General features: G+C 33.6%; 6 protein-coding genes across 10 annotated transcripts; 5 read left to right on the forward strand and 1 right to left on the reverse strand.

Annotated features, from left to right (window-relative positions):
• Positions 1 to 467: 467 nt before the first annotated feature.
• On the forward strand, positions 468 to 2,103 carry CLO4 (Caleosin-related family protein). Its single transcript, NM_105735.3, has 6 exons — positions 468 to 754; positions 837 to 938; positions 1,131 to 1,216; positions 1,315 to 1,409; positions 1,487 to 1,612; positions 1,717 to 2,103. Exons 1-6 carry the CDS (start codon positions 733 to 735, stop codon positions 1,871 to 1,873), a joined length of 588 nt encoding a protein of 195 aa, NP_564995.1. The 5' UTR covers positions 468 to 732; the 3' UTR covers positions 1,874 to 2,103.
• A 1,004-nt stretch (positions 2,104 to 3,107) lies between these two features.
• Positions 3,108 to 4,640, forward strand: AT1G70680 (Caleosin-related family protein). 2 transcript variants are annotated; one of them, NM_105736.2, is made up of 6 exons: positions 3,108 to 3,268; positions 3,358 to 3,459; positions 3,697 to 3,782; positions 3,867 to 3,961; positions 4,070 to 4,195; positions 4,300 to 4,640. In NM_105736.2, exons 1-6 carry the CDS (start codon positions 3,244 to 3,246, stop codon positions 4,442 to 4,444), a joined length of 579 nt encoding a protein of 192 aa, NP_564996.1. In that variant the 5' UTR covers positions 3,108 to 3,243; the 3' UTR covers positions 4,445 to 4,640. The 2 variants fall into 2 exon arrangements, with proteins under 2 accessions (NP_564996.1, NP_001320679.1); NM_001334476.1 differs by lacking the exons at positions 3,108 to 3,268; positions 3,358 to 3,459 and having other exon boundaries at positions 3,587 to 3,782; positions 4,300 to 4,637.
• A 3,102-nt stretch (positions 4,641 to 7,742) lies between these two features.
• Positions 7,743 to 9,546, forward strand: HWI1 (Receptor-like protein kinase-related family protein). Its single transcript, NM_105737.4, has 3 exons — positions 7,743 to 8,749; positions 9,049 to 9,180; positions 9,265 to 9,546. The coding sequence occupies exons 1-3, from the start codon at positions 8,002 to 8,004 to the stop codon at positions 9,282 to 9,284; spliced, it is 900 nt and encodes a 299-aa protein (NP_564997.1). The 5' UTR covers positions 7,743 to 8,001; the 3' UTR covers positions 9,285 to 9,546.
• An 885-nt stretch (positions 9,547 to 10,431) lies between these two features.
• Positions 10,432 to 13,253, forward strand: TIFY7 (TIFY domain/Divergent CCT motif family protein). Of its 3 annotated transcripts, NM_001036187.5 has the most exons (8): positions 10,671 to 10,944; positions 11,153 to 11,235; positions 11,730 to 11,884; positions 11,973 to 12,057; positions 12,141 to 12,223; positions 12,296 to 12,381; positions 12,477 to 12,531; positions 12,614 to 12,967. In NM_001036187.5, exons 1-8 carry the CDS (start codon positions 10,854 to 10,856, stop codon positions 12,705 to 12,707), a joined length of 732 nt encoding a protein of 243 aa, NP_001031264.4. In that variant the 5' UTR covers positions 10,671 to 10,853; the 3' UTR covers positions 12,708 to 12,967. The 3 variants fall into 3 exon arrangements, with proteins under 3 accessions (NP_177227.5, NP_001031264.4, NP_001320988.1); NM_105738.8 differs by having other exon boundaries at positions 10,432 to 10,944; positions 12,141 to 12,381; positions 12,614 to 13,253; NM_001334477.1 differs by having other exon boundaries at positions 12,141 to 12,381; positions 12,477 to 12,967.
• Positions 13,254 to 15,031: 1,778 nt separating this feature from the next.
• GH9B1 (glycosyl hydrolase 9B1) lies at positions 15,032 to 19,240 on the reverse strand. Its single transcript, NM_105739.4, has 7 exons — positions 18,659 to 19,240; positions 18,168 to 18,575; positions 17,695 to 17,787; positions 17,434 to 17,595; positions 16,038 to 16,149; positions 15,707 to 15,870; positions 15,032 to 15,591 (listed from the first exon to the last, which is right to left on the reverse strand). Exons 1-7 carry the CDS (start codon positions 18,863 to 18,865, stop codon positions 15,259 to 15,261), a joined length of 1,479 nt encoding a protein of 492 aa, NP_177228.1. The 5' UTR covers positions 18,866 to 19,240; the 3' UTR covers positions 15,032 to 15,258.
• A 3,045-nt stretch (positions 19,241 to 22,285) lies between these two features.
• AT1G70720 (Plant invertase/pectin methylesterase inhibitor superfamily protein) lies at positions 22,286 to 23,208 on the forward strand. Of its 2 annotated transcripts, none has more exons than NM_001334478.1 (1): positions 22,286 to 23,208. In NM_001334478.1, exon 1 carries the CDS (start codon positions 22,294 to 22,296, stop codon positions 22,930 to 22,932), a length of 639 nt encoding a protein of 212 aa, NP_001320878.1. In that variant the 5' UTR covers positions 22,286 to 22,293; the 3' UTR covers positions 22,933 to 23,208. The 2 variants fall into 2 exon arrangements, with proteins under 2 accessions (NP_001320878.1, NP_564998.1); NM_105740.2 differs by having other exon boundaries at positions 22,298 to 23,107.
• Positions 23,209 to 24,381: the final 1,173 nt, after the last annotated feature.

Below are 24,381 nucleotides of genomic sequence, written 5' to 3' on the forward strand. Positions count from 1 at the left end.
TTTCTTTTCTTTTCTTAAATGGATTTCATTTTAATTTCTCTTTCAAAAAGCACTTTATTGAGCCATGAATTTAATATACATTACTTCATTAATCTCCTTTGCCGAGAGGTAATGTATATCACTATTATTTTGTATAAAACCCGTTCATTAATTCTCAATATATTCATATTTAAAGTTTTAAACTAATTAACCTTCTCAGGCTTATACGATATATGTACTAAGTCTTAGGTAACGACTTATTAATTAAATACCGTAAGTCGGCAATGCGAAACGATCAAAATTATGCAATTTTTAACTAATAGAAACACATGAAAAATTACAAGTTGTATATTAAATTACTGATACGTTAAAATTAAATTTTAGGAGTAACGAATAATGAGAATTCTTATTTTATTTTTTATTTTATTAAAACGAGGAAAGTATCAGCCAAAGCAAACGTGGTGGGTGAATGATAAGTATAAAAGATGTCTAAAGCTTCCCACTCATTTTCTTGTCTTCGTATAGAATCAAAAAAAAAGTAACGACGATGCAAATATACTATATATTACATAGGCTTCACCAGATCATCTCGAATCTTAATCACATTATTAATACAATTACATAGAAGGAGCAATTAAATCTCTATATATAAAAGGAAGCGTGTGTTTCGCCTTCTCTTTTCACCATTTTCAGTTACTTTCTCTCTTTCATCTTTTACCATTCTCTTCTTCTTTTTTTTCTCTCATTCTGATCATGGCTTCCTCTATTTCCACTGGTACGTTTTTCTAACATTCATATTTGTGATTAGTAATTAATTACCATTAAATCGATCCTAAAACGTTTGTGTGTGGTTGTAGGAGTGAAATTTGTTCCAGAAGAAGATAATTTCTTGCAGAGACATGTCGCTTTTTTCGATAGGAACAAAGATGGTATCGTTTATCCCTCGGAGACATTTCAAGGTACGGTCTTAAAAATGTCCTAAACAAATCTCGTGATATCTAAAACCTAGATTTGTATTAAGAGAATATAGATCTTTCATTCTTGTGTCTTCTCTATGTGTGTGTGTGTGTGTGTGTGGATGTTATGGTCTTATCAAGATCTTTTGATATGTTTACTAATTTTTATTGTCGAATTTTAAAAAAATTAAACAGGATTTAGAGCAATTGGGTGTGGATATTTGTTGTCAGCAGTCGCTTCTGTGTTCATAAACATAGGTCTCAGCAGCAAAACTCGTCCGGTAATTAATCTGAAATTATGTTGGTACAGTTAAAAACTTAAAATTTAGTTTCGTACGTTACAAAAGAAAAAAGGAATCAAAGATGTGTTTGGTTACAGGGTAAAGGATTCTCTATCTGGTTTCCTATAGAGGTTAAGAATATTCACCTTGCCAAACACGGAAGCGATTCAGGCGTTTACGACAAAGATGGACGGTATGGTTTTTTTACATCTTTAGAGGTAATTAATTAGTGAATTTGGGAAATCTAAATAATTTTTTTGTTTTTGTTAGGTTTGTTGCTTCGAAGTTTGAGGAGATATTTACGAAGCATGCACACACACATCGCGATGCTTTGACCAACGAGGAACTCAAACAACTCCTAAAGGCAAACAAAGAACCTAATGATCGTAAAGGATGGTAAGTACTAAACCGGTTTGATTTTGTTCGGTTTAATTTGCTCTATATACAACGCATAACCGGAAACGTGATATGAATTATATATATGTGAATTATAAATGCAGGCTTGCAGGGTATACGGAGTGGAAGGTATTGCATTATTTGTGTAAAGACAAGAATGGTTTGTTGCACAAAGACACAGTGAGAGCTGCCTACGATGGTTCTCTTTTCGAAAAACTCGAGAAACAAAGATCTTCTAAAACTTCTAAGAAACATCCATAAATCCTTATTTAAATATAATCAAGCTCTCCTGCATGCTTGTGGATCTGTTTATTTTTAAAACTATTACTTCAATGTTATAGTGAATATTTATGGTGTGAAGATTGTAATGAGTTTTAACAACAATAAAAAAAACATGTAATGTGTTTAATTTATGTTATTGTTTTTCGTGTATTTGATCAATTACATACTTGATTCTATTTCCAATCAAAGAAGTATAATTAAAATTGAAGGCAAAACTTATCTCAATTTCCAACCATTTTTTTTTTACAACATCATTGATTCTTTTCTTACAACACATTTAAAAATTGTAAGCCAAGCGCCGGATTAGTAAAATGTTTTTTGGGTCAACAGATAAAAACTTCCAAAGTTATAAAGGAATATACATATTGATGACATTGATGTGACATGTATATATGATATATCCAAACCAGATTGAGAACTAGAAACTATAAATTATAAATGTTAAAATGTAGAGATATCCGACAAAGAAAAATGTCGAGATACCAAATTAGAGTTTTGTTTTTTTTGGTGCACCTAATTAGAGTTTTGTATGTACTTAAAAAGGAGAAGAAAAAAAAAATTAAGGACCTTATGTTTTTTTCCGAACTTGCGGAATTATTTATTATAGTTGACCTGGGTCCCTATAAAATTTAAAGGTACACAAACATGAGTGACAAAAAATCAAACCAATAACCTTTGGTTATACGTATACGTAGGTTGCGAATCGATTTCAACAATGAGATCATGGGATGTCTCGATTTGTTGGATGGAAGAGGATTATAAGAAGATAAGATTAAACTTATATAGTTATATATAATTTAAATGCTATAAGATTTAGGTTCCAAAATCCAAATGATGACCACGATCCACTAATTAAATTGAGCGAATATGGTATACAAAACAAGTAAAAACTCTTAAATTATTTTTTTTCCTGACTGAATTTCATTATTCTCTTTTAAAAATCACGTATAAGCCATGTATTTAAAATCTATCTCCAACATAGTTGCATTATCGCCATTCACCAATATTTGAACTCCTTTGCCGATAAGGAATGTATATCACTAATTTTGTACAAACAAGGACTAATCAGGCCCAATATGTTCATATCTAGATTCAGTAACCTTCTCAGTCTTGCACGATATGTACACTTTTGTTTTTGTTTATTACACGATATGTTTACTTAGATAATGACTTATTATAATATACAGAACAACTGTATATAAATATATCGACCGCACGAGATCGAATCGAGTATTTATCACATTAATTATTATCATACAATAACAGCGTTTCACCATTCTCTTTTCAATATTTTCAGTTACTTTCTATAAGAACCATTCACTTATTCTTTTTTCTCTCTATCTGTGATTATGGCTTCCTCTATTTCCGCTGCTGGTACTTTCTTCCAACTTTCATACTTGTAATTAGTAAATATTTACGCATATATCAATTAAATCTTAAAACGTTTTTGTGTGTGGTTGTAGAAGTGAAAGTTGTCCCAGAAGAGTATAATTTCTTGCAAAAACATGTCGCCTTCTTCGACAGAAACAAAGATGGTATCGTTTATCCCTCGGAGACATTTCAAGGTACGGTTTTGGAAACTCTTGGTTCGACCAAAATGTCTTAAACAATCTTGAAATATCTAAAACCAGATTTGTATTAGAGATCTTTTGTCTTCTCACGTAACAGAGTTGTGAGCATGGCTATGGCTGTTATGGTCGTATCTCTTAATAGTTAATTTATACTTTCACCCAGAAAAAAAACTTTTATATTTTTACTAATTCTATTGTTGTAACATATGACAAACGAAAAAACAAGAACAGGATTTAGAGCAATCGGATGTGGATATTTGTTGTCAACATTCGCTGCTGTTTTCATCAACATCAGTCTCAGCAGCAAAACTCGTCCGGTATTATACATGCAGTTCAAATTTAATTTCATACGTTACAACTTACAAAAGAAAAAAGAATCATTGGAAGTGTTTTGGTTTCAGGGGAAAGGATTCTCATTCTCGTTTCCGATAGAGGTTAAGAATGTCCGCCTAGGGATACATAGCAGCGATTCAGGCGTTTACGACAAGGATGGACGGTATATACTATATGGTTCTCTTTTTTTGTATCTTGAAATTTAATTTGCCAATTAATCTATATGTTTAGAGGTAACTAGTGAAATCTAAATAATTTTTATTTTTGTTAGGTTTGTGGCTTCAAAGTTCGAGGAGATATTTGCGAAGCATGCTCACACACATCGCGATGCTTTGACCAGCAAGGAACTTAAAGAACTTCTCAAGGCAAACAGAGAACCTAATGATTGTAAAGGAGGGTAATTATCGAGCCAGTTTGGTTTAATTTTCTATACAACAAAACCCGAAAACGTCATATATATTCAAATGAATTCTGAATAATCTATGTGAATTAAAATTGCAGGATTTTAGCGTTTGGGGAGTGGAAGGTATTGTATAATTTGTGCAAAGACAAGAGTGGTTTGCTACACAAGGAGATAGTGAGAGCCGTCTATGATGGTTCTCTTTTCGAACAACTCGAGAAACAAAGATCTTCTAAAACTCCTTAGAATCATCAAAAAAAAAATCCTAATGTAAATTCATTGTTATGCTCGTGAATCTGTTTTAGTTAAATCTTTAGTAGTTACAGTAATCTATGGTGTGAAGATTGGGATGTGTTTGATTTTCAAGAATTATAGTTTATTTGTGTAAGTACTTGTGTGATTGTATCTTATTCAAATAAAAGATTATATGATTTTTTTTAAATGGTTTTAAAATATTATTTAAATTGAAAACAAAACATATCTCAATTTCATGACTTAAAAAAAAAACATATCATATACATGGATGAAAACGTTGCAGAGTTAGAAATGATATATTCATGGGCGTATTTCCCTATTTATTATTACAGGTTGTTTTGAACCCCAATCAAATTGGGCTGATTTAAGAAATAAAGAATTAAAGCCCATAAGATTTGTTATTTTAGATTACAGGCCCAAGTAAAATATCAGAGTTTTAAAAAGGTACACAAACATTATTGACAAAAACCAATTGGAAGATACATCTAAATATTACCTTAGATATTACACATTAAATTTTATCAAAAAAATAAAATATATATTACACATTAAACATGAAATAAATAAAAAAGAAGAAGACTGGATCAGACATTATGCTTATTGTGGTGTCTAATCTAACATACACATGTGTCGTGTTACATTCTTTTAGTTCCCTTTTCAAATAGAAAAACTTTTGTTTAAAGGGACAGCCAAGTGGGTGAGTTTAAACCTTTTATTCCTCAAAATAATTAGATCCTGACAAATTATGTCTTAATCCACAACTAATCTACTTTCATATATGGCATTGATCAATATCTTTATACACTTTCAGGATGTAATGGTCTCTAACTCTCTCTATATATAAGATATGCTCGAATATGTAGCAACAATTGTAAACGAGTATCATATAATCAATAAGACTTTAAAAAATAATCAGAATCAGATTCTTACTAACCAATTACTGATGCGTAAGAAGAGAAAAGGTGAAAAGATCATAATTATATCTGATCTTGCTATGAACATATTCATGTGAAAATAGACAGACTTTGATACGAAGAAAACTAAAACAGAGGGAAATTGATCTTGTCAGTTTGTACTATAACTTTTGAATTCTTGCTAGATATTTTACTCTAGCCTCTAAATGAAAACGTAAATTTTGAAGGTAAACATAAGACGATCCTAATTATAATTTGTAAGCTAAGATTCTCATATAAATAATATCAGATTAGTTCACTCAAATCTATAATAGGCATAGGGATATTGGATGTCTCCACAGATTTTAATCTTGAAAGAGTTCCACAATTTGTCGAAGAAACGTTTTCCTTTTGGAATTGACGAATGAGTCAACTTAATTAGGTTAGTCTAAATACAAGAAAATTATCGAGTGCCCATTCGAATTTTTTTATTATTTTTCAGGAAATGACCAAAGACTTATTAGAAGTCAAGCACGAAATTACTCACCAAAATCCCTTAATCTCTGCATTAGTTTATTTCTCCCTAAATTTATATTTTCTCCATCTAAATGATTACGGATCCACCTGCCAAGGAAAAAAAAATAACTGTGTTACGAAAAAATTAAAAATCAATACTTGGTTGGAAAACTAAAACTAAAACCGAACAAAAATCCAAATATGACATTCCTATTCTAATTCAACAATAGAATTAATTATTAGCGTTGGAACAATCTATATATAGATATTAAAGCTTTGTGTGTGTAAGATAGAAGAGTTCTTAAAAGTCTATTTGTGTGGGTAAGCCATTGATCGTTTAGTGACTAAATGATACAACTTCTAATCCCCTTTATCAAACTTTATCCAGTCTTTGTTTAGCTGTACTTTTCACTGATATATTTTCTCTTCTTATGTTACGTGAAAATAAAATAATACTATTGAAAAGTAATTTGATTGATCAATTCCACCATGCAATTAATTACCAGAACTTTCTGCTTTCAATTATATCTTCTTAATTAATTGGTTATTATTTCAACTTCATAACTGAATAGAATCCCTTATCGACAAAATGATTACTCTTGTATTGTTACATTATTGTCATTGTTTCCTTAATAATTATCAATGATCTAGTATCATAAATGTTACCTTCTATAGTTAATAGTTCATGTACTAAGTACTAAAACATGTGTAGTATGAAAAAATACAACATCCATGTTGTAATTAATTTATAGATAGATTCAAGTATACGTACAACAATAAATTCTTTTGCAGCCGTAACGATTTTTTTATTTTTTATTTTTTATTGAATACCAGTAAATTCTGGGCCGAAGCCCGTAATCCCCTCAGGTTCGAAACCACAGCATGTAATATTAGTTTCGTCCCAAGCGTCATTCGAACTGGCGACCTCTAAGATTCGCCTAAGGTCTTTACTAATTGAGCTACAATGGATAATAAAAGAATCTAACCTTCCAACAAAAAGAAATAGTATTACTAAAGTCAATAAGAACAATCTATAGCCAAAGAAAAGGTCTATGGGTGTTGTGGTTATAAGAACTAAACAAAAGTCGGTCAAATAACATTATTGTCTTCTCTATTCGTTCACCGGTCCCGTAACTGAACTTTGACGTTGGCAGCCTAGTTACTTGATTGATTTCTCATCATACTAATAAAAATAATAAAATGTTGATACAACCCTTACATAAATGTATACAACATCTCGACCAGCACGCCAATATCCCTTTCTATATAATTAAAATTCATCTTCTAAAATCATTTTCAAGTACCATTGCCTATCCAAACTCTATACGCTATACTACATGTAATATATTAATGACCATAACTCGTTTTCATGACGTATACGTCGTCATTGCTCGGTATTATTCGTATTGCTTTTTTTTTCTGATGATATAGAAAAACAAAAAAAAAGACCTACTATTGTCAATTTTTATATACACACACATAATGCGAGAATTGCTTCGTCACTCCTATCATCTGATATAAGAAAAATAAACTAGTTGAATGCAAATTTTCATATCTTTTTGTGTTGATTATATATACATAATACATGAATAAAGAAGTTGGTTTTTTATTAATTTCGTGGTAAGTCCGCCGATTTGGCCTTTCTATACGCATTCAAACTTCACAATACTATAAGAAATTAACTCCTCAGTTTTATTGCCTTCTTGATAAGTGGCAACTGGCAAGTAAGGGTAATTAGTAGTAACGGTAGAGGCTAACGAATTCACACGAGTCACTGTCAAAATAAAAAATTGAATTCAAATGACATGAGTAAGGATAGATTAACAAAAAGAAAGTTGTAATGGATAGACGCACATTGCCAAATTCCACATTATAGCTTTAAAAAAAAAAGTCTGAACGAAGAAAGAGTTGCAATTATTTAGTAATTTCAATGATATGGAACTTGCAAATTGTGGAAATTCTTAAGAACGTCCCCAACCAAAAACCAAAAAAAAAAAAACCAAAAGCATGCAACATGGAACCACATATAAGAGTACCCTTCTTTACGTCAATTATCTTTAAAGCAAGTCTTCGCTCTTCAATTTATATTTTACCAAATCATCTTCTCTCTTTCTCTATCTCTCAAAACAAAAAGTAACCATGATCAAGACAAAGACGACGTCCCTTCTCTGTTTCCTTCTCACAGCCGTTATACTAATGAACCCATCTTCCTCCTCCCCCACTGACAATTACATATACGCCGTTTGTTCTCCGGCTAAATTCTCCCCTAGCTCCGGCTACGAGACAAATCTTAACTCCCTCCTCTCTTCCTTCGTCACCTCAACCGCCCAAACCCGCTACGCCAACTTCACAGTTCCCACCGGGAAACCGGAACCAACCGTTACCGTATACGGTATTTACCAGTGCCGCGGCGACCTAGACCCAACCGCCTGCTCGACGTGCGTATCAAGCGCCGTCGCACAGGTCGGAGCCTTATGTTCAAACTCGTACTCCGGGTTCTTGCAGATGGAAAATTGTCTGATCCGTTACGACAACAAATCGTTCCTTGGGGTTCAAGACAAAACGTTGATCCTCAACAAATGTGGACAGCCGATGGAATTCAACGACCAGGATGCGTTGACCAAAGCTAGTGACGTCATCGGTTCTTTAGGTACCGGAGATGGATCTTACAGGACAGGTGGCAACGGGAATGTTCAGGGTGTGGCTCAGTGCTCCGGTGATCTAAGTACATCACAGTGCCAAGATTGCTTGTCTGATGCAATCGGACGGCTCAAATCTGATTGTGGAATGGCTCAGGGAGGATATGTTTACTTGTCGAAATGTTACGCGCGTTTCAGTGTTGGTGGTAGTCACGCGCGTCAGACCCCAGGCCCAAACTTTGGTCATGGTCAGTCTTCCTCTAAACTTATTTTAACTAAACTAGATAAAAAAATAAAAAGTCGTAATCACTAAAAAAAAAACCTTTTTACGTAACCTCAGATGAAAATTTAAATATTAGACTGATCTTAACAATTAGTCTAATGGTTTATATATTTGTGTACGACGCTAAATTTTTAAACCCATAAAATTGATAGTGTTGACCATAAATAAAAATATGAACATTATACTTGATGGAGAAAACAAATTTATTAAAAACTTTAGAGGTGGATGGATAGTTTTAAAATTATATATATATATATTTGGCAGAAGGAGAGAAGGGCAATAAGGATGATAATGGAGTGGGAAAAACATTGGCGATAATAATAGGAATCGTCACCTTAATCATCTTGCTCGTTGTGTTTCTCGCTTTTGTTGGAAAGTGTTGTAGAAAATTACAAGGTATTTTTGATATTGATTTACGTTTTTTTTTCAGTTCTTTTATCGATCATAAAATCTAAATTACTATGTATATGCCTTTTGCAGATGAGAAATGGTGTAAATGAAAGGACAAAGTGGGAAAGATATCAATCAACAACTCGAGTCGAGCCACACTGTTAGTTGTATTTTTGTAATTTTTTTTGTTCTCCCTCATAAGATGTACGTAGTTATAGTATATTGATAATTTGATATAGTATTGATATGATTGTATCTCCGAATCGATTTTTGTATAATTGTCGGACTTATATAGGCCAAAGCGATATCTTCTTCTTTGATGTGAATGAAACCTTCGATTTCTTATCTTCTATAAATGCCATGTTTTTCGTCTATGCAAAAAATAACAGTAATTAAAAGGGTTTGAGCTTCTTTTATCAATACACAAACAAGTTAAAATAAATGAACGTGTCGAGAATAATGGAACATATTAAACCGTAAATCAGGATGGAGATCCAAAAAATGATAACTGTGTTCGTCCTATTGCGAATGTCTGAACGAATCTTTTCATCGTATTCATCATTATTTATTCTCATATTGTCTAAAGAACTCAATTGAAGACTTGGCCTAATGTCCTTTAATCATTAAAAATGATAATTTAAAATTGTAAGCTGACTACCAAATCGTTTTAGGACTTTGAAAGACCAACTAACGTCTAATTCTTTTCCATATTTTTTTTAATTTTCTGAAATTCTTAATGTACTACCGATGATTGCTTCATAACCAGGTTCTTCTTTTAATTTGTACATGAGTAACATGACTAATAAATGACTTGCGTCTGTTTGAAACATTATATGAATAAGAAAAATTGGTCTCAAATAACAACATGATGTATCAAAGATTCAAAAATTTCACGTGTTATGAAATGAGCTTAGCAAAAGTTCACTCAAGTTCTTGGAGGTCTAGTTTGGAATGCAATTTAGCCAAATCTGTACAGTTATACTGAACAGATTTAATGTAAGTCGGGCCGTAAACAAAATTATGGGCCTTAGATAAGCAAATCAAACTTCTTTCAGCCCATTGAGCATTCTCGTGATTTGGTTATTGTATATCCAATACGTGACATTACTTTTGCCTCAACGAAAGAGTCTTGGCTTATCATTTCATTTATTATTATAGTTGAAATAATTTTCAAAGAAAAGAAAAAAATATGTGATAAATACCAAACCGTTGCATAAGAAAAGCAACCACACATTTTACATGTGTGTGTGAGTTCACGAAGAAAATATCCAATAGCCAAACTAATTAATCCACCTTTGAAAAAAAACATGCACTATTATAAACTAGAGCCACCGACGGTCGACGGATGTCTAATTGTATATGGTCCTCAGAAATGAAAAAATCAAAAGAATAAACACGTGTGAATTAACCGGTTTAACCAGTAGCACCAACCGTTTGTACCGGTCAGAAAAAAGCCCCACATGCTTTAATCAAGCAAGCCTTTAAAAACAGGAAAGGCAAAGAGTTAAATAAGCCTCTCCAAAAGTGTGTCTGTAACATTACCAAAACGAAACCTTCCTTGTGGATTCCCACTTCTTTCTTCTGTTTTCTTCTTCCTCTTCTTTAAATTGGATGTTTTGGGCAAGAAACAGAGAGAAACACGTTAATTTGAGAGTTTGTCATTGAATATTTGGTTTGCAATGGAAAGAGATTTTCTGGGTTTGAGCGACAAGCAGTATCTAAGTAATAACGTTAAGCATGAGGTTAACGATGATGCTGTCGAAGAACGAGGTTTGTGTTCTTGTCTCGAGAATCTTTTATTTTAATGTTTCAAGAAGAGATCAGTTTTCACTTTTAACATAGCCGTATAAAGTTGTTTATTTAAATATAATTTTTCAGATTCCAAAACTTGAAAAAAAAAAGATTCCATTAAATCTTTTATAAAAATGAGATTGGATAGATTAGTCAAATTGACGACCATAAAAAATGATACTTATAGGGTTAAGTACGAAGGCAGCTAGAGAATGGGGGAAGTCAAAGGTTTTTGCTACTTCAAGTTTCATGCCTTCTTCAGATTTCCAGGTTGGTTCATCTTAAAATTTAACTTACTCTGTATCAGTTTCAGATGTTATGGCTAATCTAATGGTTCTATAAGCTACCGCATAATCATGGTCGTCTTTTAGCATGTGCAAGAGGAGTACTCAATTATGGTCTTGATTAAAAAGAAGAATTTACTTTCAAATTATGTTAAACACATCAATCACATATTTATGAGAAAAGTTGTTTTCGTAAGAGATAGCCACCGGAAAATGGTCGGATAAATGGCCGAACTTTATCATTTTTGTGTATGTGGCCAATCATTAACCAGGGAAAAAAAATTGTTGGATAAGTGCTAGTTAAGAGCTGGTAGGGTCGGTCGTCTGCCAGCCGCAAAGTTAGGGAAAAAATAATTTAATATTTTGTGGCGTTTGGTGTTTGGCGTTTGGATCACGTTTATTTCTTGGCATTTTTCTAAATTTAGAATGTACAAAAAATTTAAAGACGTTGACGATTAAAATTTGAATTTAACAAATTAGGAGGCTAAGGCGTTTCCGGGTGCATACCAGTGGGGATCAGTTTCTGCGGCCAATGTTTTCCGCAGATGCCAATTTGGTGGTGCGTTTCAAAACGCGACGCCGCTTTTACTAGGCGGTTCAGTTCCTTTACCAACTCATCCTTCTCTTGTTCCACGGTAATTTCCATATTATGATGCAAAAACATTCAACAATTTTTTTGCTCTTTTCATATTTTGATTTGGTTATGTGGGTTTGTGGAAACAGAGTGGCTTCCTCCGGATCATCTCCTCAGCTCACAATCTTTTATGGCGGAACTATAAGCGTCTTTAATGACATATCTCCCGATAAGGTATATATAATCAAGATTCATACAAATAACATTTACATAACATTTACATGTTCTAAAACGGACTATTCATGATATGTGAGTAGGCTCAAGCCATCATGTTATGCGCCGGGAACGGTTTGAAAGGTGAAACTGGAGATAGCAAACCGGTTCGAGAAGCTGAAAGAATGTATGGAAAACAAATCCATAACACTGCTGCTACCTCATCAAGCTCTGCCACTCACACTGATAATTTCTCAAGGTGTAGGGACACACCCGTTGCTGCGACTAATGCAATGAGCATGATCGAATCATTCAATGCAGCTCCTCGTAACATGATTCCTTCAGGTATGTGTGTCTAATATCAACATCAAAACAAAATATAATCAAGATTTTTGCTTCCTCAAATCATATGTCTAAACTCGAAAATTGCTTTTTTCCAGTCCCTCAAGCTCGGAAAGCATCCTTGGCTCGGTTCTTGGAGAAGCGCAAAGAGAGGTTTGATTTTGTATTTTTTTTCTTTATAGAAAATTTTGAGGTTTTTCAATTGAATCTAAAAGAATTGATGTTGTTGGTGCAGGCTTATGAGTGCAATGCCATACAAGAAGATGCTTCTTGATTTGTCGACCGGAGAATCCAGTGGAATGAATTACTCTTCTACTTCTCCTACATAAAACCTACACTTTTTTTTTTTTTTTTTACAATGGTAATTTGTAATTGTAATCATTAGATTATGATTATATAGTTACCATTTATATTCTTACGAGCAGGAGAAGACGTTAGGGCGTCTCTGTATTTGATCATTGTTTGTAATGCTTTGGTCTGTTTATTGTAGGATTACATTATAACTTTAAGAACTAACAGATATATGTTTGTCATGGACTCATGTCTGTCAAGAATTTAATATCAAATAAAATTCACTATAATTTTTTTTTTGCTAATTTCACAAACACACTTCATTAACTAATTATATGAACACTTAATTGATTTATACCAAAATCATATTGAATGCATCGCTAAAGAGAATAGTACTAGTTTTGTATCGCCAGCTTTCGTTGTTAACAAGTCCACTTTACTATTATTCTCTCGAGTTTTTTTTTGGTATCAATGTAAAGAAAATAAGAAGGTGAAAATTCTCTTGAGGTTGATGATTGTGTAAAATACCTAAGATGATATATTACAAAAAATGATATGTTTTCAAAGGAAAATATTCATGTTTTAAATAGCTTTTTATGAAAGTCACGAGTTCAAAATTTGATGTTAAGGAGAATAAATACTACTAGTTTATGTGCTACAGTAAACAAAAAAAAAATTGTGAACCAAAAGAGCTCACATGTTGATTACGAAAACAGAGAGATTCTCTTCACAAGCGGAAAGATCTTATAGATATTATTATTTAGAGGCAGATAAATAATTGTAGGAAAGTAATAATGGTGAAGGAGATGCACATAAGCAAAAGTTTGGTGAGGAGGACAAAAAAGAGAGCTTAACCTCTAAATTCATCACCAAAAACACGTTCATATATATGAGTGGATAAGAACGATCGTCGTGGTCTTATCATTTTGCGTATCCTCTCTCTCGTGTATATGTTGTATCATCATTTACTCACTTGTCCTTTCATGCCCCCACCAAGTTGTGCAATTTGAACTACCACTACACAATTCAAAAGTACATTGTTGGGGCTAAGTTTAGTCCTTTTGTGTTTAGATTGTTTCATGAATTGATGGATTTATGATTCCCAACACTCATTTTGTGTTATCTCCTTCACTCTCCATTTCAATTAGTACTCTCTTTTACTTTATAAAATTAAACAAAACTTGTACTCTGCTTCACATTTTAACTCCTTTGCTTCTCTCTATCACTCGATATATAGCAACAATAAAGTGATTTAAAATCAATTGTGACATCAACATTTCTGGTACAAACCTCTATACTACATGTTCATACAAATTTTAATTAATAAATACAATTTTGATTTTGACTTTAATAGTTTCTATCACTTTACATTATTTTCATTTTTTTTTTTGAAGAAAGCCAAGGTCTCTTCTCTCTCATTTATCCATTGGTATAGAGAGAAACATAGCTTTCCCTAAAAACGTCTTCTTTTTGTTGACACAATTGTTTCCTTCATTAACGAAATATAAACCAAAACTTGTATTATCTCTAAGGTTTGTGTGACCATAAAATTGTTCTGAAGACAAGACAAGGTCCACAAGGACATGAATATCTGCGATAAACAATTTCACACAAATAATCCAAAAACATAAATGTCATACGTTTTAAACAAAATACATTTTTGAGATAAACCCTGAATTTGTTTCTTCCTTTTACGGTGTGTGGTTCGAAACGATGCAGTGCCATGCCGGGTCATAAGCAGAGACAAAGTCACGATTAGTACACATCTCACATTTTTCAGATCAACAAACATCAAATAAACAGATTAGAAGCTGAATTGTTTCAAGAGTTTCAGTGTTATACAATATCCTCTAAGAAACTTTATCAACAAGGATCACACAGCGCTAAGTAAAAAATTCCTAGAATTATCGAGTGAGCTATCCTCGGGTAACGTCGAACTTAAACAATAATACACGCGCACTAGGTCTCATAGGCAAAGACAACAAGATGAATCATAGTAAGCAAACGAACTCTTAGCTAACAAATTAATTTTCTTTTTCTATGGGCTTATTGGGCCGTCAACTGGACCATTTAATTTTACTAAGAAGGACAGAGATGAGGAAGTAGACCACCCCCATGAGGAAGGCCCAACAGAGATGAAATCATTATGAAGCTTGATTTGCAAAACTATAGATGGATATTTTAATTTTTAGTAGGAATCCAAACAAACAATAAACTTTTCACACAAAACCTATCATTGAGTTTTTTAGTTTTAACTGTTTTTGCTTTTGTTGAATTTGGTTCGATGATCTTTTTTTCTCTTTAAAATCAAACTTTGGTCTGATGATTATATCAACTTGTCTAGCGAGTATTAACTAGTCGTCTTGCAAACAAATAATTCAAGTAATTGACTGCAAATATAATAAGTTTAGACACCGACATAACTCTTTCTCTTCTTCACTAATTACGGGCTTACAATACAATTGGTTAAGTAGTAGAAAATAAAGAGTGGCAATAACATTAAAAAAGAAAAAAAAGGGTTTTAGGGTGGCCTAAAGTTTCCAGCACACCTCTAATAGGATAGAGAGTAATAAGTAATAAGGCCCTCCCTCATCGCCAAGTAGAATGGGCGGAGAAGTAACCGAGAAGGCCCACTAGTGGTGCATTGATATAAGTCGTGGGCTCAGACTGCTGAAAGTAAGGTCTTGAATCCGGAAAAGCATCAGTGACATTAGGTCCACCGACTACAGCACCAACCAAAAGGTTTGGGTTAGGATTTGGGCTTAGGAAATAGCGAGAGCCTTCTTTGCACCCTATGTGGCTTGGATGGGCTGAAACCGAAGGAACCGAGCTACCACGGTGATGAATCCTACGTGGAAACTTTTGACCGTATCCAACCATGTAAGACAGTCCCATCGGGTTGTCTCCGAGAATGTAATCCACCTGTTCACATATCACAAAAACAATAAGGCTTTGGTCCCAAAGAGCAAAACGGCTATGTATTTTGTTTTTGGTCTGAAATTTGGGACCAATGTTTTTTTTTTTTTTAATCTCTTACCTGACGCTTGGCGATTTGACGGAGGAGAGATGGGGAAGCAGTTAATTCGCCACAAGGCACAACCTTTTTGGCATGGCTCAGATAATTAGAGTAAGCCAATAGGAGGAAAGATAGTGATGTTACATGTTGCATGTTACTCCCTCCAGTCTTCACTAGTAGCCCTCCTGTGATATGTAAGACAAAAAGAAATCAGATTACTACTAATTAATTAAAGATAAGCATAGAAAAAAGTTTGAATTTTTTAGAAGGAAAAAGACAAAAGTAAATCACGTGAATGTGGGAAAAGTACTTTGATATTGAGAAAAAAAATGATGGGGTTTTGTATTATTACCTCGAGAGTATTGGACTTGGGGGTGAGAAATTCCAGGCAATATAGAACAGATAAACCCATCTGCGTTCTGCTTGAAAGACTCAAAATACTCTGCTTTTCCCATTAACACTTCCTGTAATTTCAAAACAAGAAGCAAAAAAACACTATAAAGACAAAGACTAAATATAAATAACAAGAAAGAACAAGGGCCTTGAGACAGAGCGCCATGTGAAAAACTGAGATGGTGAAAGGCCCTTGACAAATCAATCTGATCAGTATAGCAAAAAGAGACCGTTGAGAAATGACAAAAACAAAAAGAAACCACTTAGGCTATTGCAGCAGAATGGGAACTGGTAAGGGACACACGATACTTTATTTATTGTTTTCTCAGCCTTTTGAGTTTTGAGCCACATGCTTTGTAACAGTAACCAAAGACTTCTCTACCCCTTTCCTTCTTTTACTGTCCCCACTTGACCCAATAGGCCTGATGCTCTGATTCTGATACTTGTAATAATAATGTTGCTATATACCTTAGTTTTTACTTACTCTATATCCAAAACCACAAATATGATACACCACATGCAAACTCACAAAATCATACTGTATACATTTCACCTACCTACATTGGATTATCAAGTTTATATATTATATAATATAGATATATGCGAAAAATGCACACTCTTTTTTATCCATTCACTAGTCAAGTAGTCATGGATCATGGGTCCATGTGAGGCTCTGGCTTCCAATTGGTAATGTTATATTATTAAAATTATATGAAGCCAAATCTAGGAGGTATGTTGAGCACACACTGGACAAAAAAAGGGGAATGTCCAATGAGGTATGTCTTACCTTAAGATTTAGCTCCCACATCACATGACCATTTCTAATTGGCTAATTCCCATTATTCATCATCATGTGCAAGGTCCAATCATCCATCCCCCATTCTATCTTCTCTAATTTAATATCCCATATTAAGCATGACTCTAACATGATTTAGTTTTTATATGTCTACATATCTAAAGAAACGACTCGATTGGTTCACACATCTAATCTAAAGCGGGTTTGTTTTATGATAATGAAGCATATGGTAGACCAAAATAACTAGATAGGTCATAGGACATATAATTTGAAATGTGAACCCCACTTCCAATTATATGATCAAAAGTCGTGCCACAAACACGTGATATACCAGACACAACCATCTCTCTACCTATGTTTTAATTTAATTCTTATGCTACATTAGTAAGTCCCCTTGCGACCAAACAAACATAGAACATAAATCCAAAAACAAACAAAAAAACTCCACTATCCCCTAATACCTCCACACCAAATCTTTGACAGTTAAAAGATTAAGCAACAATCAATGCGCATCAAAAACCATGCAATATTGACCAGAAGAATAATTAAAGATGGTTACCTTGGAGATTAAGACATTAATCCCAGCATGCTTATTGTCCCAACCAAACTCATTAATGGTATCTCCAGCCTTAAGAATGACCTCGTTCTTCACAATGAATTCTCTGTACGCTCGTTTCCTCGAGGCTTTGTGTAGCCATGCCGCTCCCCACAGTAACTCATCCTGCAACACCACCATCAGATCATGTCAGTCAAAATCAACATTTACCATCCAACGGCTGATACTAAAAATAGGTAATAAAGAGTAACTATAATACTTTACCTGGTAACCGTTGAAATCACAGTAAAAAGGACAAACCGCGTGGTAGAGACTGTTACTATACGCGCCGCGATATCTGTTAGCAAACGCGAATACCTGCGATCAACGGTACAACATTTTTATTTCAGATCCGTGAATTTGATATATCTTCTCTACGTCAGTAAAAATATTTATTCAATAGTACATATACGTAAGAATAAATATACTCAAAAAAGTCAAATTATTAAAAACGAATCATAGAAATGAACCAACCATCACCCAAAAAAGTACTGAAATAAAACAATTATTATAAATGCATATGGACACGAATCTCTTATCTCACAAGCAAAGAATAATTGATTAAAAATTAAAATCTTTTTGACTATTAAATTTGACTATTAAAGAAAAACAAAGAGAATATTAAAATGTTTGTAATAATTAAAATTAATTACCACAGTTAATGCTAATGGTTAAAGTGTGAAAACAGAGTAACGTACCCTAGTGGCACGGTCAAGTAGAAGTCTGGAATAAGCAGGATCGCGTTTTCTAAAAACGATTGAAGCGGCGGCTAAAGCGGCTGCGGTTTCACCAGCGACGTCAGAACCAGGATGAGCTCTATCGATTTTGTAAACAGTACGGAGAGTGTCCATATCTTCAGGCCTTTCCCAACAGTTATGATCGGAGTAAGCGTCTCCGACTTGGACGAAGACTACTCCGGGAATCGCCGTCGCTTTAAGGAGGTAATCTGTTCCCCATTTAACAGCTTTCACGGCGTTTCTAAGCTCAGGTCCCATGGTTTTACCGAAATCGATTATACTCCATGAAAGCATCGTTGTTGTGAACGCCATCGGAAAACCGAACTTGATGTTGTCTCCGGCGTCGTAGTAACCACCGGATAAGTCAACCTGAGATTTTTGAAATATCGTCGGAAAAGTTAGAGATTAGAAGAAGGAGAAGTTTGAAATGTATGTTAGTAGAGTAGACTTACGCCGGCGGAGGAACCGTCGCGTAATGCTGAGTCACGGCGCCATTTTAAGCGTTGATCTGGAGGGAGTTTACCGGAACGTTGACCTTCGAAGAAGAGAATGCTTTTACGGAGAGCGTCGCGGTAATCGTGACCGGCGGAGTAAATCGGCGGAGAGAAGAGAAGAACGGCGAGCAAAATCACCGGGAAAATTAGGGATTTTCGCGCCATTCTTTTGTCTCTGTTTTTTGTGCTTTCTGTTAGTGTGTGAGAGAGAGAAGGTGATAGGACCAACGAAGGGGCTCTTTATACTAAAAAGGTCCTCTTGGATTCCAGAATAAGAGCCAATGAGTGATCACCACGTGGAGGTTTGTGATTGGAGGTTTTTCCATGTTAGATTGGGTATGGAGGTTTGGATTCCGAGGCGAATTTTGGATTGACCGGGTTTGAATAACCGGTTGGACCGGGTGGGTTATTGGATACGGGTTTTAGGGTTTGAGATTTTTAATGCCGACGGTGTGGAAGGGGAGTGGTACGCCGACGGTGTACGGTGAGAGAATCCAAAAGAGAAGTTGAAATCTGTGAGATGAATTATGAAGAAAGACAAAAATTAAAGTGAATTTTTTTACCATGTGATCCACCGCCCTATTGGCATGCGACACGTGTTTTGATCTCAATTAGTTGATTTTTGGAGGTTTGTGATTAATTTTCTTTTTACTCTATTTAACCAAGACATAATTAGTAAAATTACTATTGAATTTTGGTTTTTGTTTCCCCATTAATTTAGGCTTTTTTGGACCTACAATTAGAAAAAAGATTCCATCAGCCATGAAATTTTATTTGATATATTATTACTCTGTTTCTTATTTCTTCAAACTTGTGGTTGTGGTTGTGATTATGAACATCTTAAAACTCGATGTATATAGTAACGTAATAAATTTTTAGCTAAGATCCAGATTTCATCAATTGCAATCTGTAATCCACTTACTCATGTGATGTGTAAATGGACAAGACATCTTACATTTGGTTGATTCGAGTGTGAAATTATTATATACTTTTTTTTTTATAAAAGTTTATTGTATTCTTCTTCACTTTTATTGGAAACCTATTATATTGCTAAGTATTTCCTGTTCTGTTCTTTGTGTGCCTTATATTATGATGATTCAGAACACAGTCAATCTCAGTTTATATCTCTAATGAGGCATTAAGCATAAAGCATTGGTGCTTAAGGATACGAGTTCTTAGTTCTTAACATGCATTGGAAACAAAAGAGTTTCCTACGAACGTATAATCATCTAAGCACATTATCGATTTAAAAGACTGCTAATTGTTTTTAATATGTTTTGGGTTTAAGTATCAAAATCATGAGATTTTTTATTAGTGAAGCTAAAGGTTAATTAACTAGTAGACCAAATCAGAGACAAATGTTCATTTAGTATATAACAAAATTCGGATATAATAGAATAAAATTTTAAACAAAAAAAAGCCTCATGCATGGGCATGGCACATGAAAATGCTAATCATTATGTCATACACGATTGCTAATAGCTCCACTTAAACGTCTTAATAATTAATGAGATAGCTGGCCGAAAATCATAGAATCATTAACATGAATTTATCACTAGTAACAACAAAGCGACTATGTAATGAATGAATCATCTTTATCCAATTTAAAAATCTTCGAATAGTACGGTTAAAATGAAATTATGCTATGCACACAAAAAAAGAAACACAAAATGCCAAAAACCTTATCCGACGCCGTTTTTGGTGGGAAAACTTTGCGAAATGTTCATGATTAATGGGTACGAATGGTGTTACGGGGTTGACTAACATATACCCTAAAGGATTGTTGTAAATAGTGCTGATGCATGTGATCCTCTTCGCTGTAATTTAGCAAAATTATTTTGCCACGTAATTTAGCAAAATTATTTTGCCAAAAGAAAGAAATGGACGGGTAAGTAAAAAAGAGAACAGAAAAAGTAACATGGATATGATGATACCGTGATGTCTTTAAATCCGCCTCTAATTGAGGCCGATTGATTAGTGTCTTTGGGTCATATAAACGTAGACAATAAGTTCTCGTTGTATTGGTTTTGGACCAGTTGATTCAATAGGTTTTATGGGATATTTGAGGAACATTAATTGTTGTTCTACATTATCATTGTCTAATGTCTATAGTCTCTATGAATTTGTTTCTAATAGCTAAAAAGAAACCTAAGAGATCAAAACGAATCAAAACTATTGTATAATAGGTTATACTGATGGTTTTGATCAAACTATTGTATAATAGGTTATACTGATGGTTTTGATCAAACAATAATATCAACATAGAAAGTGATTAAAGCAATGGATATAATTATTAGAACTAAATATTGACGATTCTAACAAGTCAATTTACTTTCACTCATATGCATGTTCATGTTTTTTTAAAGAAATATATCTAATCGTAAATAAAAAATCATGCTAAAAAATTGGAAAAAACCAAGATGGTAGAGGTAGTAGTGTGATCGAAATAAACATTCATGTATTTTTTGGACCAACCACAATCAGATAACAACTTACTCTATATATATCAATATAATACAGAATGGATAATTTGTTCATTTATCGGTGATATGCATGAACCATCATCATATATTCGTTGCCACTAGCGTTCCTAGAACACGACATCATATTAAACATGCATGATATAGGTCCAGATGTTAATTCCGTATGCACCATATAATGTAAGAAACTTTTGATACGTTTCAACATATTGATTCTGTGTGATGGCAAGAAGACGTGAAACTCCTACTTTTGCTATGTTTGTAGCTTTTTGGGTGAAATTGACTTGTAAGATCATCATGCAGTGCGAAACAACCATATCATTTTATTTTGTTTATATTTCAATAATCAACCGCAAAAGGCATGAACATGATGCGCTTAGTTCATTACTTCATAATTATCAATGGTTTGTAAGAATAGAAAATGTTGTATATATATGATGCTGTAGACAGAAGAAATAACGAGGGTAATTTTGATTCGAATTACAGTACAAACAAAGCAATGTTGTAACAAAGGTGGACGTAATTATGCAGCACACATGATGTCGTAAGTGTAATCATGTTTTGTATATATTGATGTTAATTTAAAAACTTTTAAAAGGTTTGTATAAGTTTCTATCAGCCAATACAATTATATTAGAAAAAATATATTTCGGTCATTCAGAATCCTATATGTTGAATAACCAATTAGTCAAAATTTGATAGTATCAGTTTTTTTTTACGTTTTATATATGGTTAATACTTAGTATCCACAGTATTTTTTCACAAGTTGAGTACCACTTTTTTCGTCAGTTACGCACTAACAACATTTGCTCTCATTGATTTGCTTGTTTAGGACCGGATGTTGTGGTAAATTATCATTTGGATCCTATGAGTTACGTCGCTGTTGAAATATTTATGGGCTAACAAAGCAGACCCAACAGAAAATATTAGAAACTAACTTCTTTTCTTTTCATATGATAAGTTCTAAGATTGGAATTCGGCCCGGCCCACTAAACATTCATGCAGACAATTGTTGGCAGAGTATTTTTGTTCACCTCCAAACTCAACTCTCTAATTTTGTTTCTTTATAAAATCTGATATTTTTCAAAAATCCTATAAATAACTCCAAGGCTTATGAATCCAAAAGAGCCAAACACATCACACAACAATATGGTAACAATGATGAGACCTACTCTCCTTATACTTCTCTTTTCCACCTTTCTCCCACAAATCCTCACCGTTGATCCACCACTCCTACCATCCAACGGCTCCGATTTCATCCGTTTGGCCTGCAACACCACACTCTACCCGGACCTTTGCTTCTCCACTCTCTCCTCTTTTGCCAACTCCATCCAAAATGACTCAAACCGCCTCGCGCGCGTAGCCATCTCCCTCACTCTCCACAACACTCTCCACCTTCTCTCTTACCTCCAAAACGCTTATAACCGCGACCACCCAACCCCCGTCCTTAGAGACTGCTTCGAGAATCTTAAAGATGCCGTTGACGGTATGAGAGGCTCCATGAAACAGATGAAGGAGCTTGTCTCCGCGTCTGGCTCGATCGAGTCATTTAGGTTCCAGATGAGTAATGTCAAGACTTGGCTTAGTGCAGCTCTTACTGATGAGTATACTTGTACGGACGGGTTCAAAGACGTCCACGAAGACGACTCTATCAAAGATGACGTCTGCTCTCGAGTCGATGACGTCAAGAAGCTTACTAGCAATGCGCTGGCTTTAGTTAACCGCTATGCCGACGAGTCAATAATAAATTAATAATATCTCAGTCATCGATCCTTCGAGTCTTTTGTTTTTTTTCGAAACTATGAACTTTTATACTTAAAAAAGTATTAGTAAACTAAAAGTACTACTCGTTGTTGCATGTAATACTGAAAATATATGTGAGTTTTCCTTGGAATTATTATTTACTTGGATTTATTTCAGTTTTTGCAAGTAAATGAAAACAGCAGTACTGTAAAAAGAATCAGATTCATGTCGTTTTTTCTTCGATTATTTTCTGGTAAATTAAATATATAAGTACTTTAAGAAAACGTGATAAATAAATAATTGAACATATGGTACAATTTTTATAAAGATTCTTAATTTATTAATGAAGAAGCCGATGCATAATTAATAATATTGCATGCATGCGCTGTAACTCCAATAACCCTGAAGTTTATAAAAAAAGTACACGGTTTTGAATATATATTCGAACACTGAAGTATTGCTCACTTATTATGTTTTTTAGAAACTAAAAAAAATTCAACGAATGTGAAAGCATTATCCATTAGATTTCCCCATCAAGCCTGAGGTGGATACATATTAGTTCTTCAGTACTTCTCCTGAACTGATGATTGTGGTAAAAAAAGTAATGATCGACATGATCGAAATATCGAATTTTCTCCAAAGACTAACAAGTAAGAACTAGAAGTATCTATTATGAATAGAAAAAAATCATATTCAATGTACTTGGCCTATGATTTGCCATGTATATAATATAATACATCAAACAAAAAACAATACTATAAACCTGTAACAATTACATTTCAAGATATCATATATTTCGGTTGACGCTCTATCACTATCCAATTATAATTTAAAGATAAATATATATATATATATATATATATATATATAAAATTTAAAGATGAGATAAACGAGGGAAGTACAATAATCAATAATACACTATTTTAAAGTCTTGTAATCATATATGTACATTGTAGTTTTTTTTTACAAGTATGAACTAATACGGACAAAAGAGCCAACTCAATCAATCTTTTTGTATTTGTAACTGTGATACCATAAAGAACACTGCTAAAGAGTAAAGTCTATCAACAATTTACTATAGTTACATGAATCAATTACGTGAAAAGACTTATTTTGATTAATTAAGCATTTCTGCATAAGAAAATGCTAATATTAAGCCTTTTGATTTTTTAATATTTTTCTTCGAGGATTCTATAATCAGTTGTGATTTCACCTAAAGTTAGACAATACTATACATAAAATCATTCTAATTTTTTTTATACTTAAATGCTGATCTTTTTATACGAGCTAACTCTATACTTTGACTATAGAAGCAAGAGAAATAGACAAATGTATAGCAAATAGCTAACCATCAACTGTATGTTACAATGTTGATGGTTAGCTAAAGCATCAGTCATTGTTGAGACAAAAGTTTAGTAGAAGACAACAAATATGGAGAAAGGACAGAGGAAGAAAGCC

Source organism: Arabidopsis thaliana (assembly GCF_000001735.4).
Source record: "Arabidopsis thaliana chromosome 1 sequence".
NCBI lineage: Eukaryota > Viridiplantae > Streptophyta > Magnoliopsida > Brassicales > Brassicaceae > Arabidopsis > Arabidopsis thaliana.

What these genes read in the sequence shown, in the direction of transcription:
- AT1G70720 (NM_001334478.1), top strand. Translation starts at nt 22,294, where the DNA reads ATGAATCCAAAAGAGCCAAACACATCACACAACAATATGGTAACAATG.
- TIFY7 (NM_001334477.1), top strand. Translation starts at nt 10,854, where the DNA reads ATGGAAAGAGATTTTCTGGGTTTGAGCGACAAGCAGTATCTAAGTAAT. An exon ending in TGCCTTCTTCAGATTTCCAG is followed by an intron (nt 11,236 to 11,729) that starts GTTGGTTCATCT and finishes TTAACAAATTAG; the next exon opens with GAGGCTAAGGCGTTTCCGGG. An exon ending in TCGTAACATGATTCCTTCAG is followed by an intron (nt 12,382 to 12,476) that starts GTATGTGTGTCT and finishes GCTTTTTTCCAG; the next exon opens with TCCCTCAAGCTCGGAAAGCA.
- GH9B1 (NM_105739.4), bottom strand. Translation starts at nt 18,865, where the DNA reads ATGGCGCGAAAATCCCTAATTTTCCCGGTGATTTTGCTCGCCGTTCTT. An exon ending in GTGATTTCAACGGTTACCAG is followed by an intron (nt 17,596 to 17,694) that starts GTAAAGTATTAT and finishes GTGGTGTTGCAG; the next exon opens with GATGAGTTACTGTGGGGAGC. An exon ending in TTAATGTCTTAATCTCCAAG is followed by an intron (nt 16,150 to 17,433) that starts GTAACCATCTTT and finishes TTGAAATTACAG; the next exon opens with GAAGTGTTAATGGGAAAAGC.
- AT1G70680 (NM_105736.2), top strand. Translation starts at nt 3,244, where the DNA reads ATGGCTTCCTCTATTTCCGCTGCTG. An exon ending in TTCCTCTATTTCCGCTGCTG is followed by an intron (nt 3,269 to 3,357) that starts GTACTTTCTTCC and finishes GTGTGGTTGTAG; the next exon opens with AAGTGAAAGTTGTCCCAGAA. An exon ending in TCCCTCGGAGACATTTCAAG is followed by an intron (nt 3,460 to 3,696) that starts GTACGGTTTTGG and finishes AAACAAGAACAG; the next exon opens with GATTTAGAGCAATCGGATGT.
- HWI1 (NM_105737.4), top strand. Translation starts at nt 8,002, where the DNA reads ATGATCAAGACAAAGACGACGTCCCTTCTCTGTTTCCTTCTCACAGCC. An exon ending in AGGCCCAAACTTTGGTCATG is followed by an intron (nt 8,750 to 9,048) that starts GTCAGTCTTCCT and finishes TATATTTGGCAG; the next exon opens with AAGGAGAGAAGGGCAATAAG. An exon ending in GTGTTGTAGAAAATTACAAG is followed by an intron (nt 9,181 to 9,264) that starts GTATTTTTGATA and finishes TGCCTTTTGCAG; the next exon opens with ATGAGAAATGGTGTAAATGA.
- CLO4 (NM_105735.3), top strand. Translation starts at nt 733, where the DNA reads ATGGCTTCCTCTATTTCCACTG. An exon ending in TCAGCAGCAAAACTCGTCCG is followed by an intron (nt 1,217 to 1,314) that starts GTAATTAATCTG and finishes GTTTGGTTACAG; the next exon opens with GGTAAAGGATTCTCTATCTG. An exon ending in CCTAATGATCGTAAAGGATG is followed by an intron (nt 1,613 to 1,716) that starts GTAAGTACTAAA and finishes TTATAAATGCAG; the next exon opens with GCTTGCAGGGTATACGGAGT.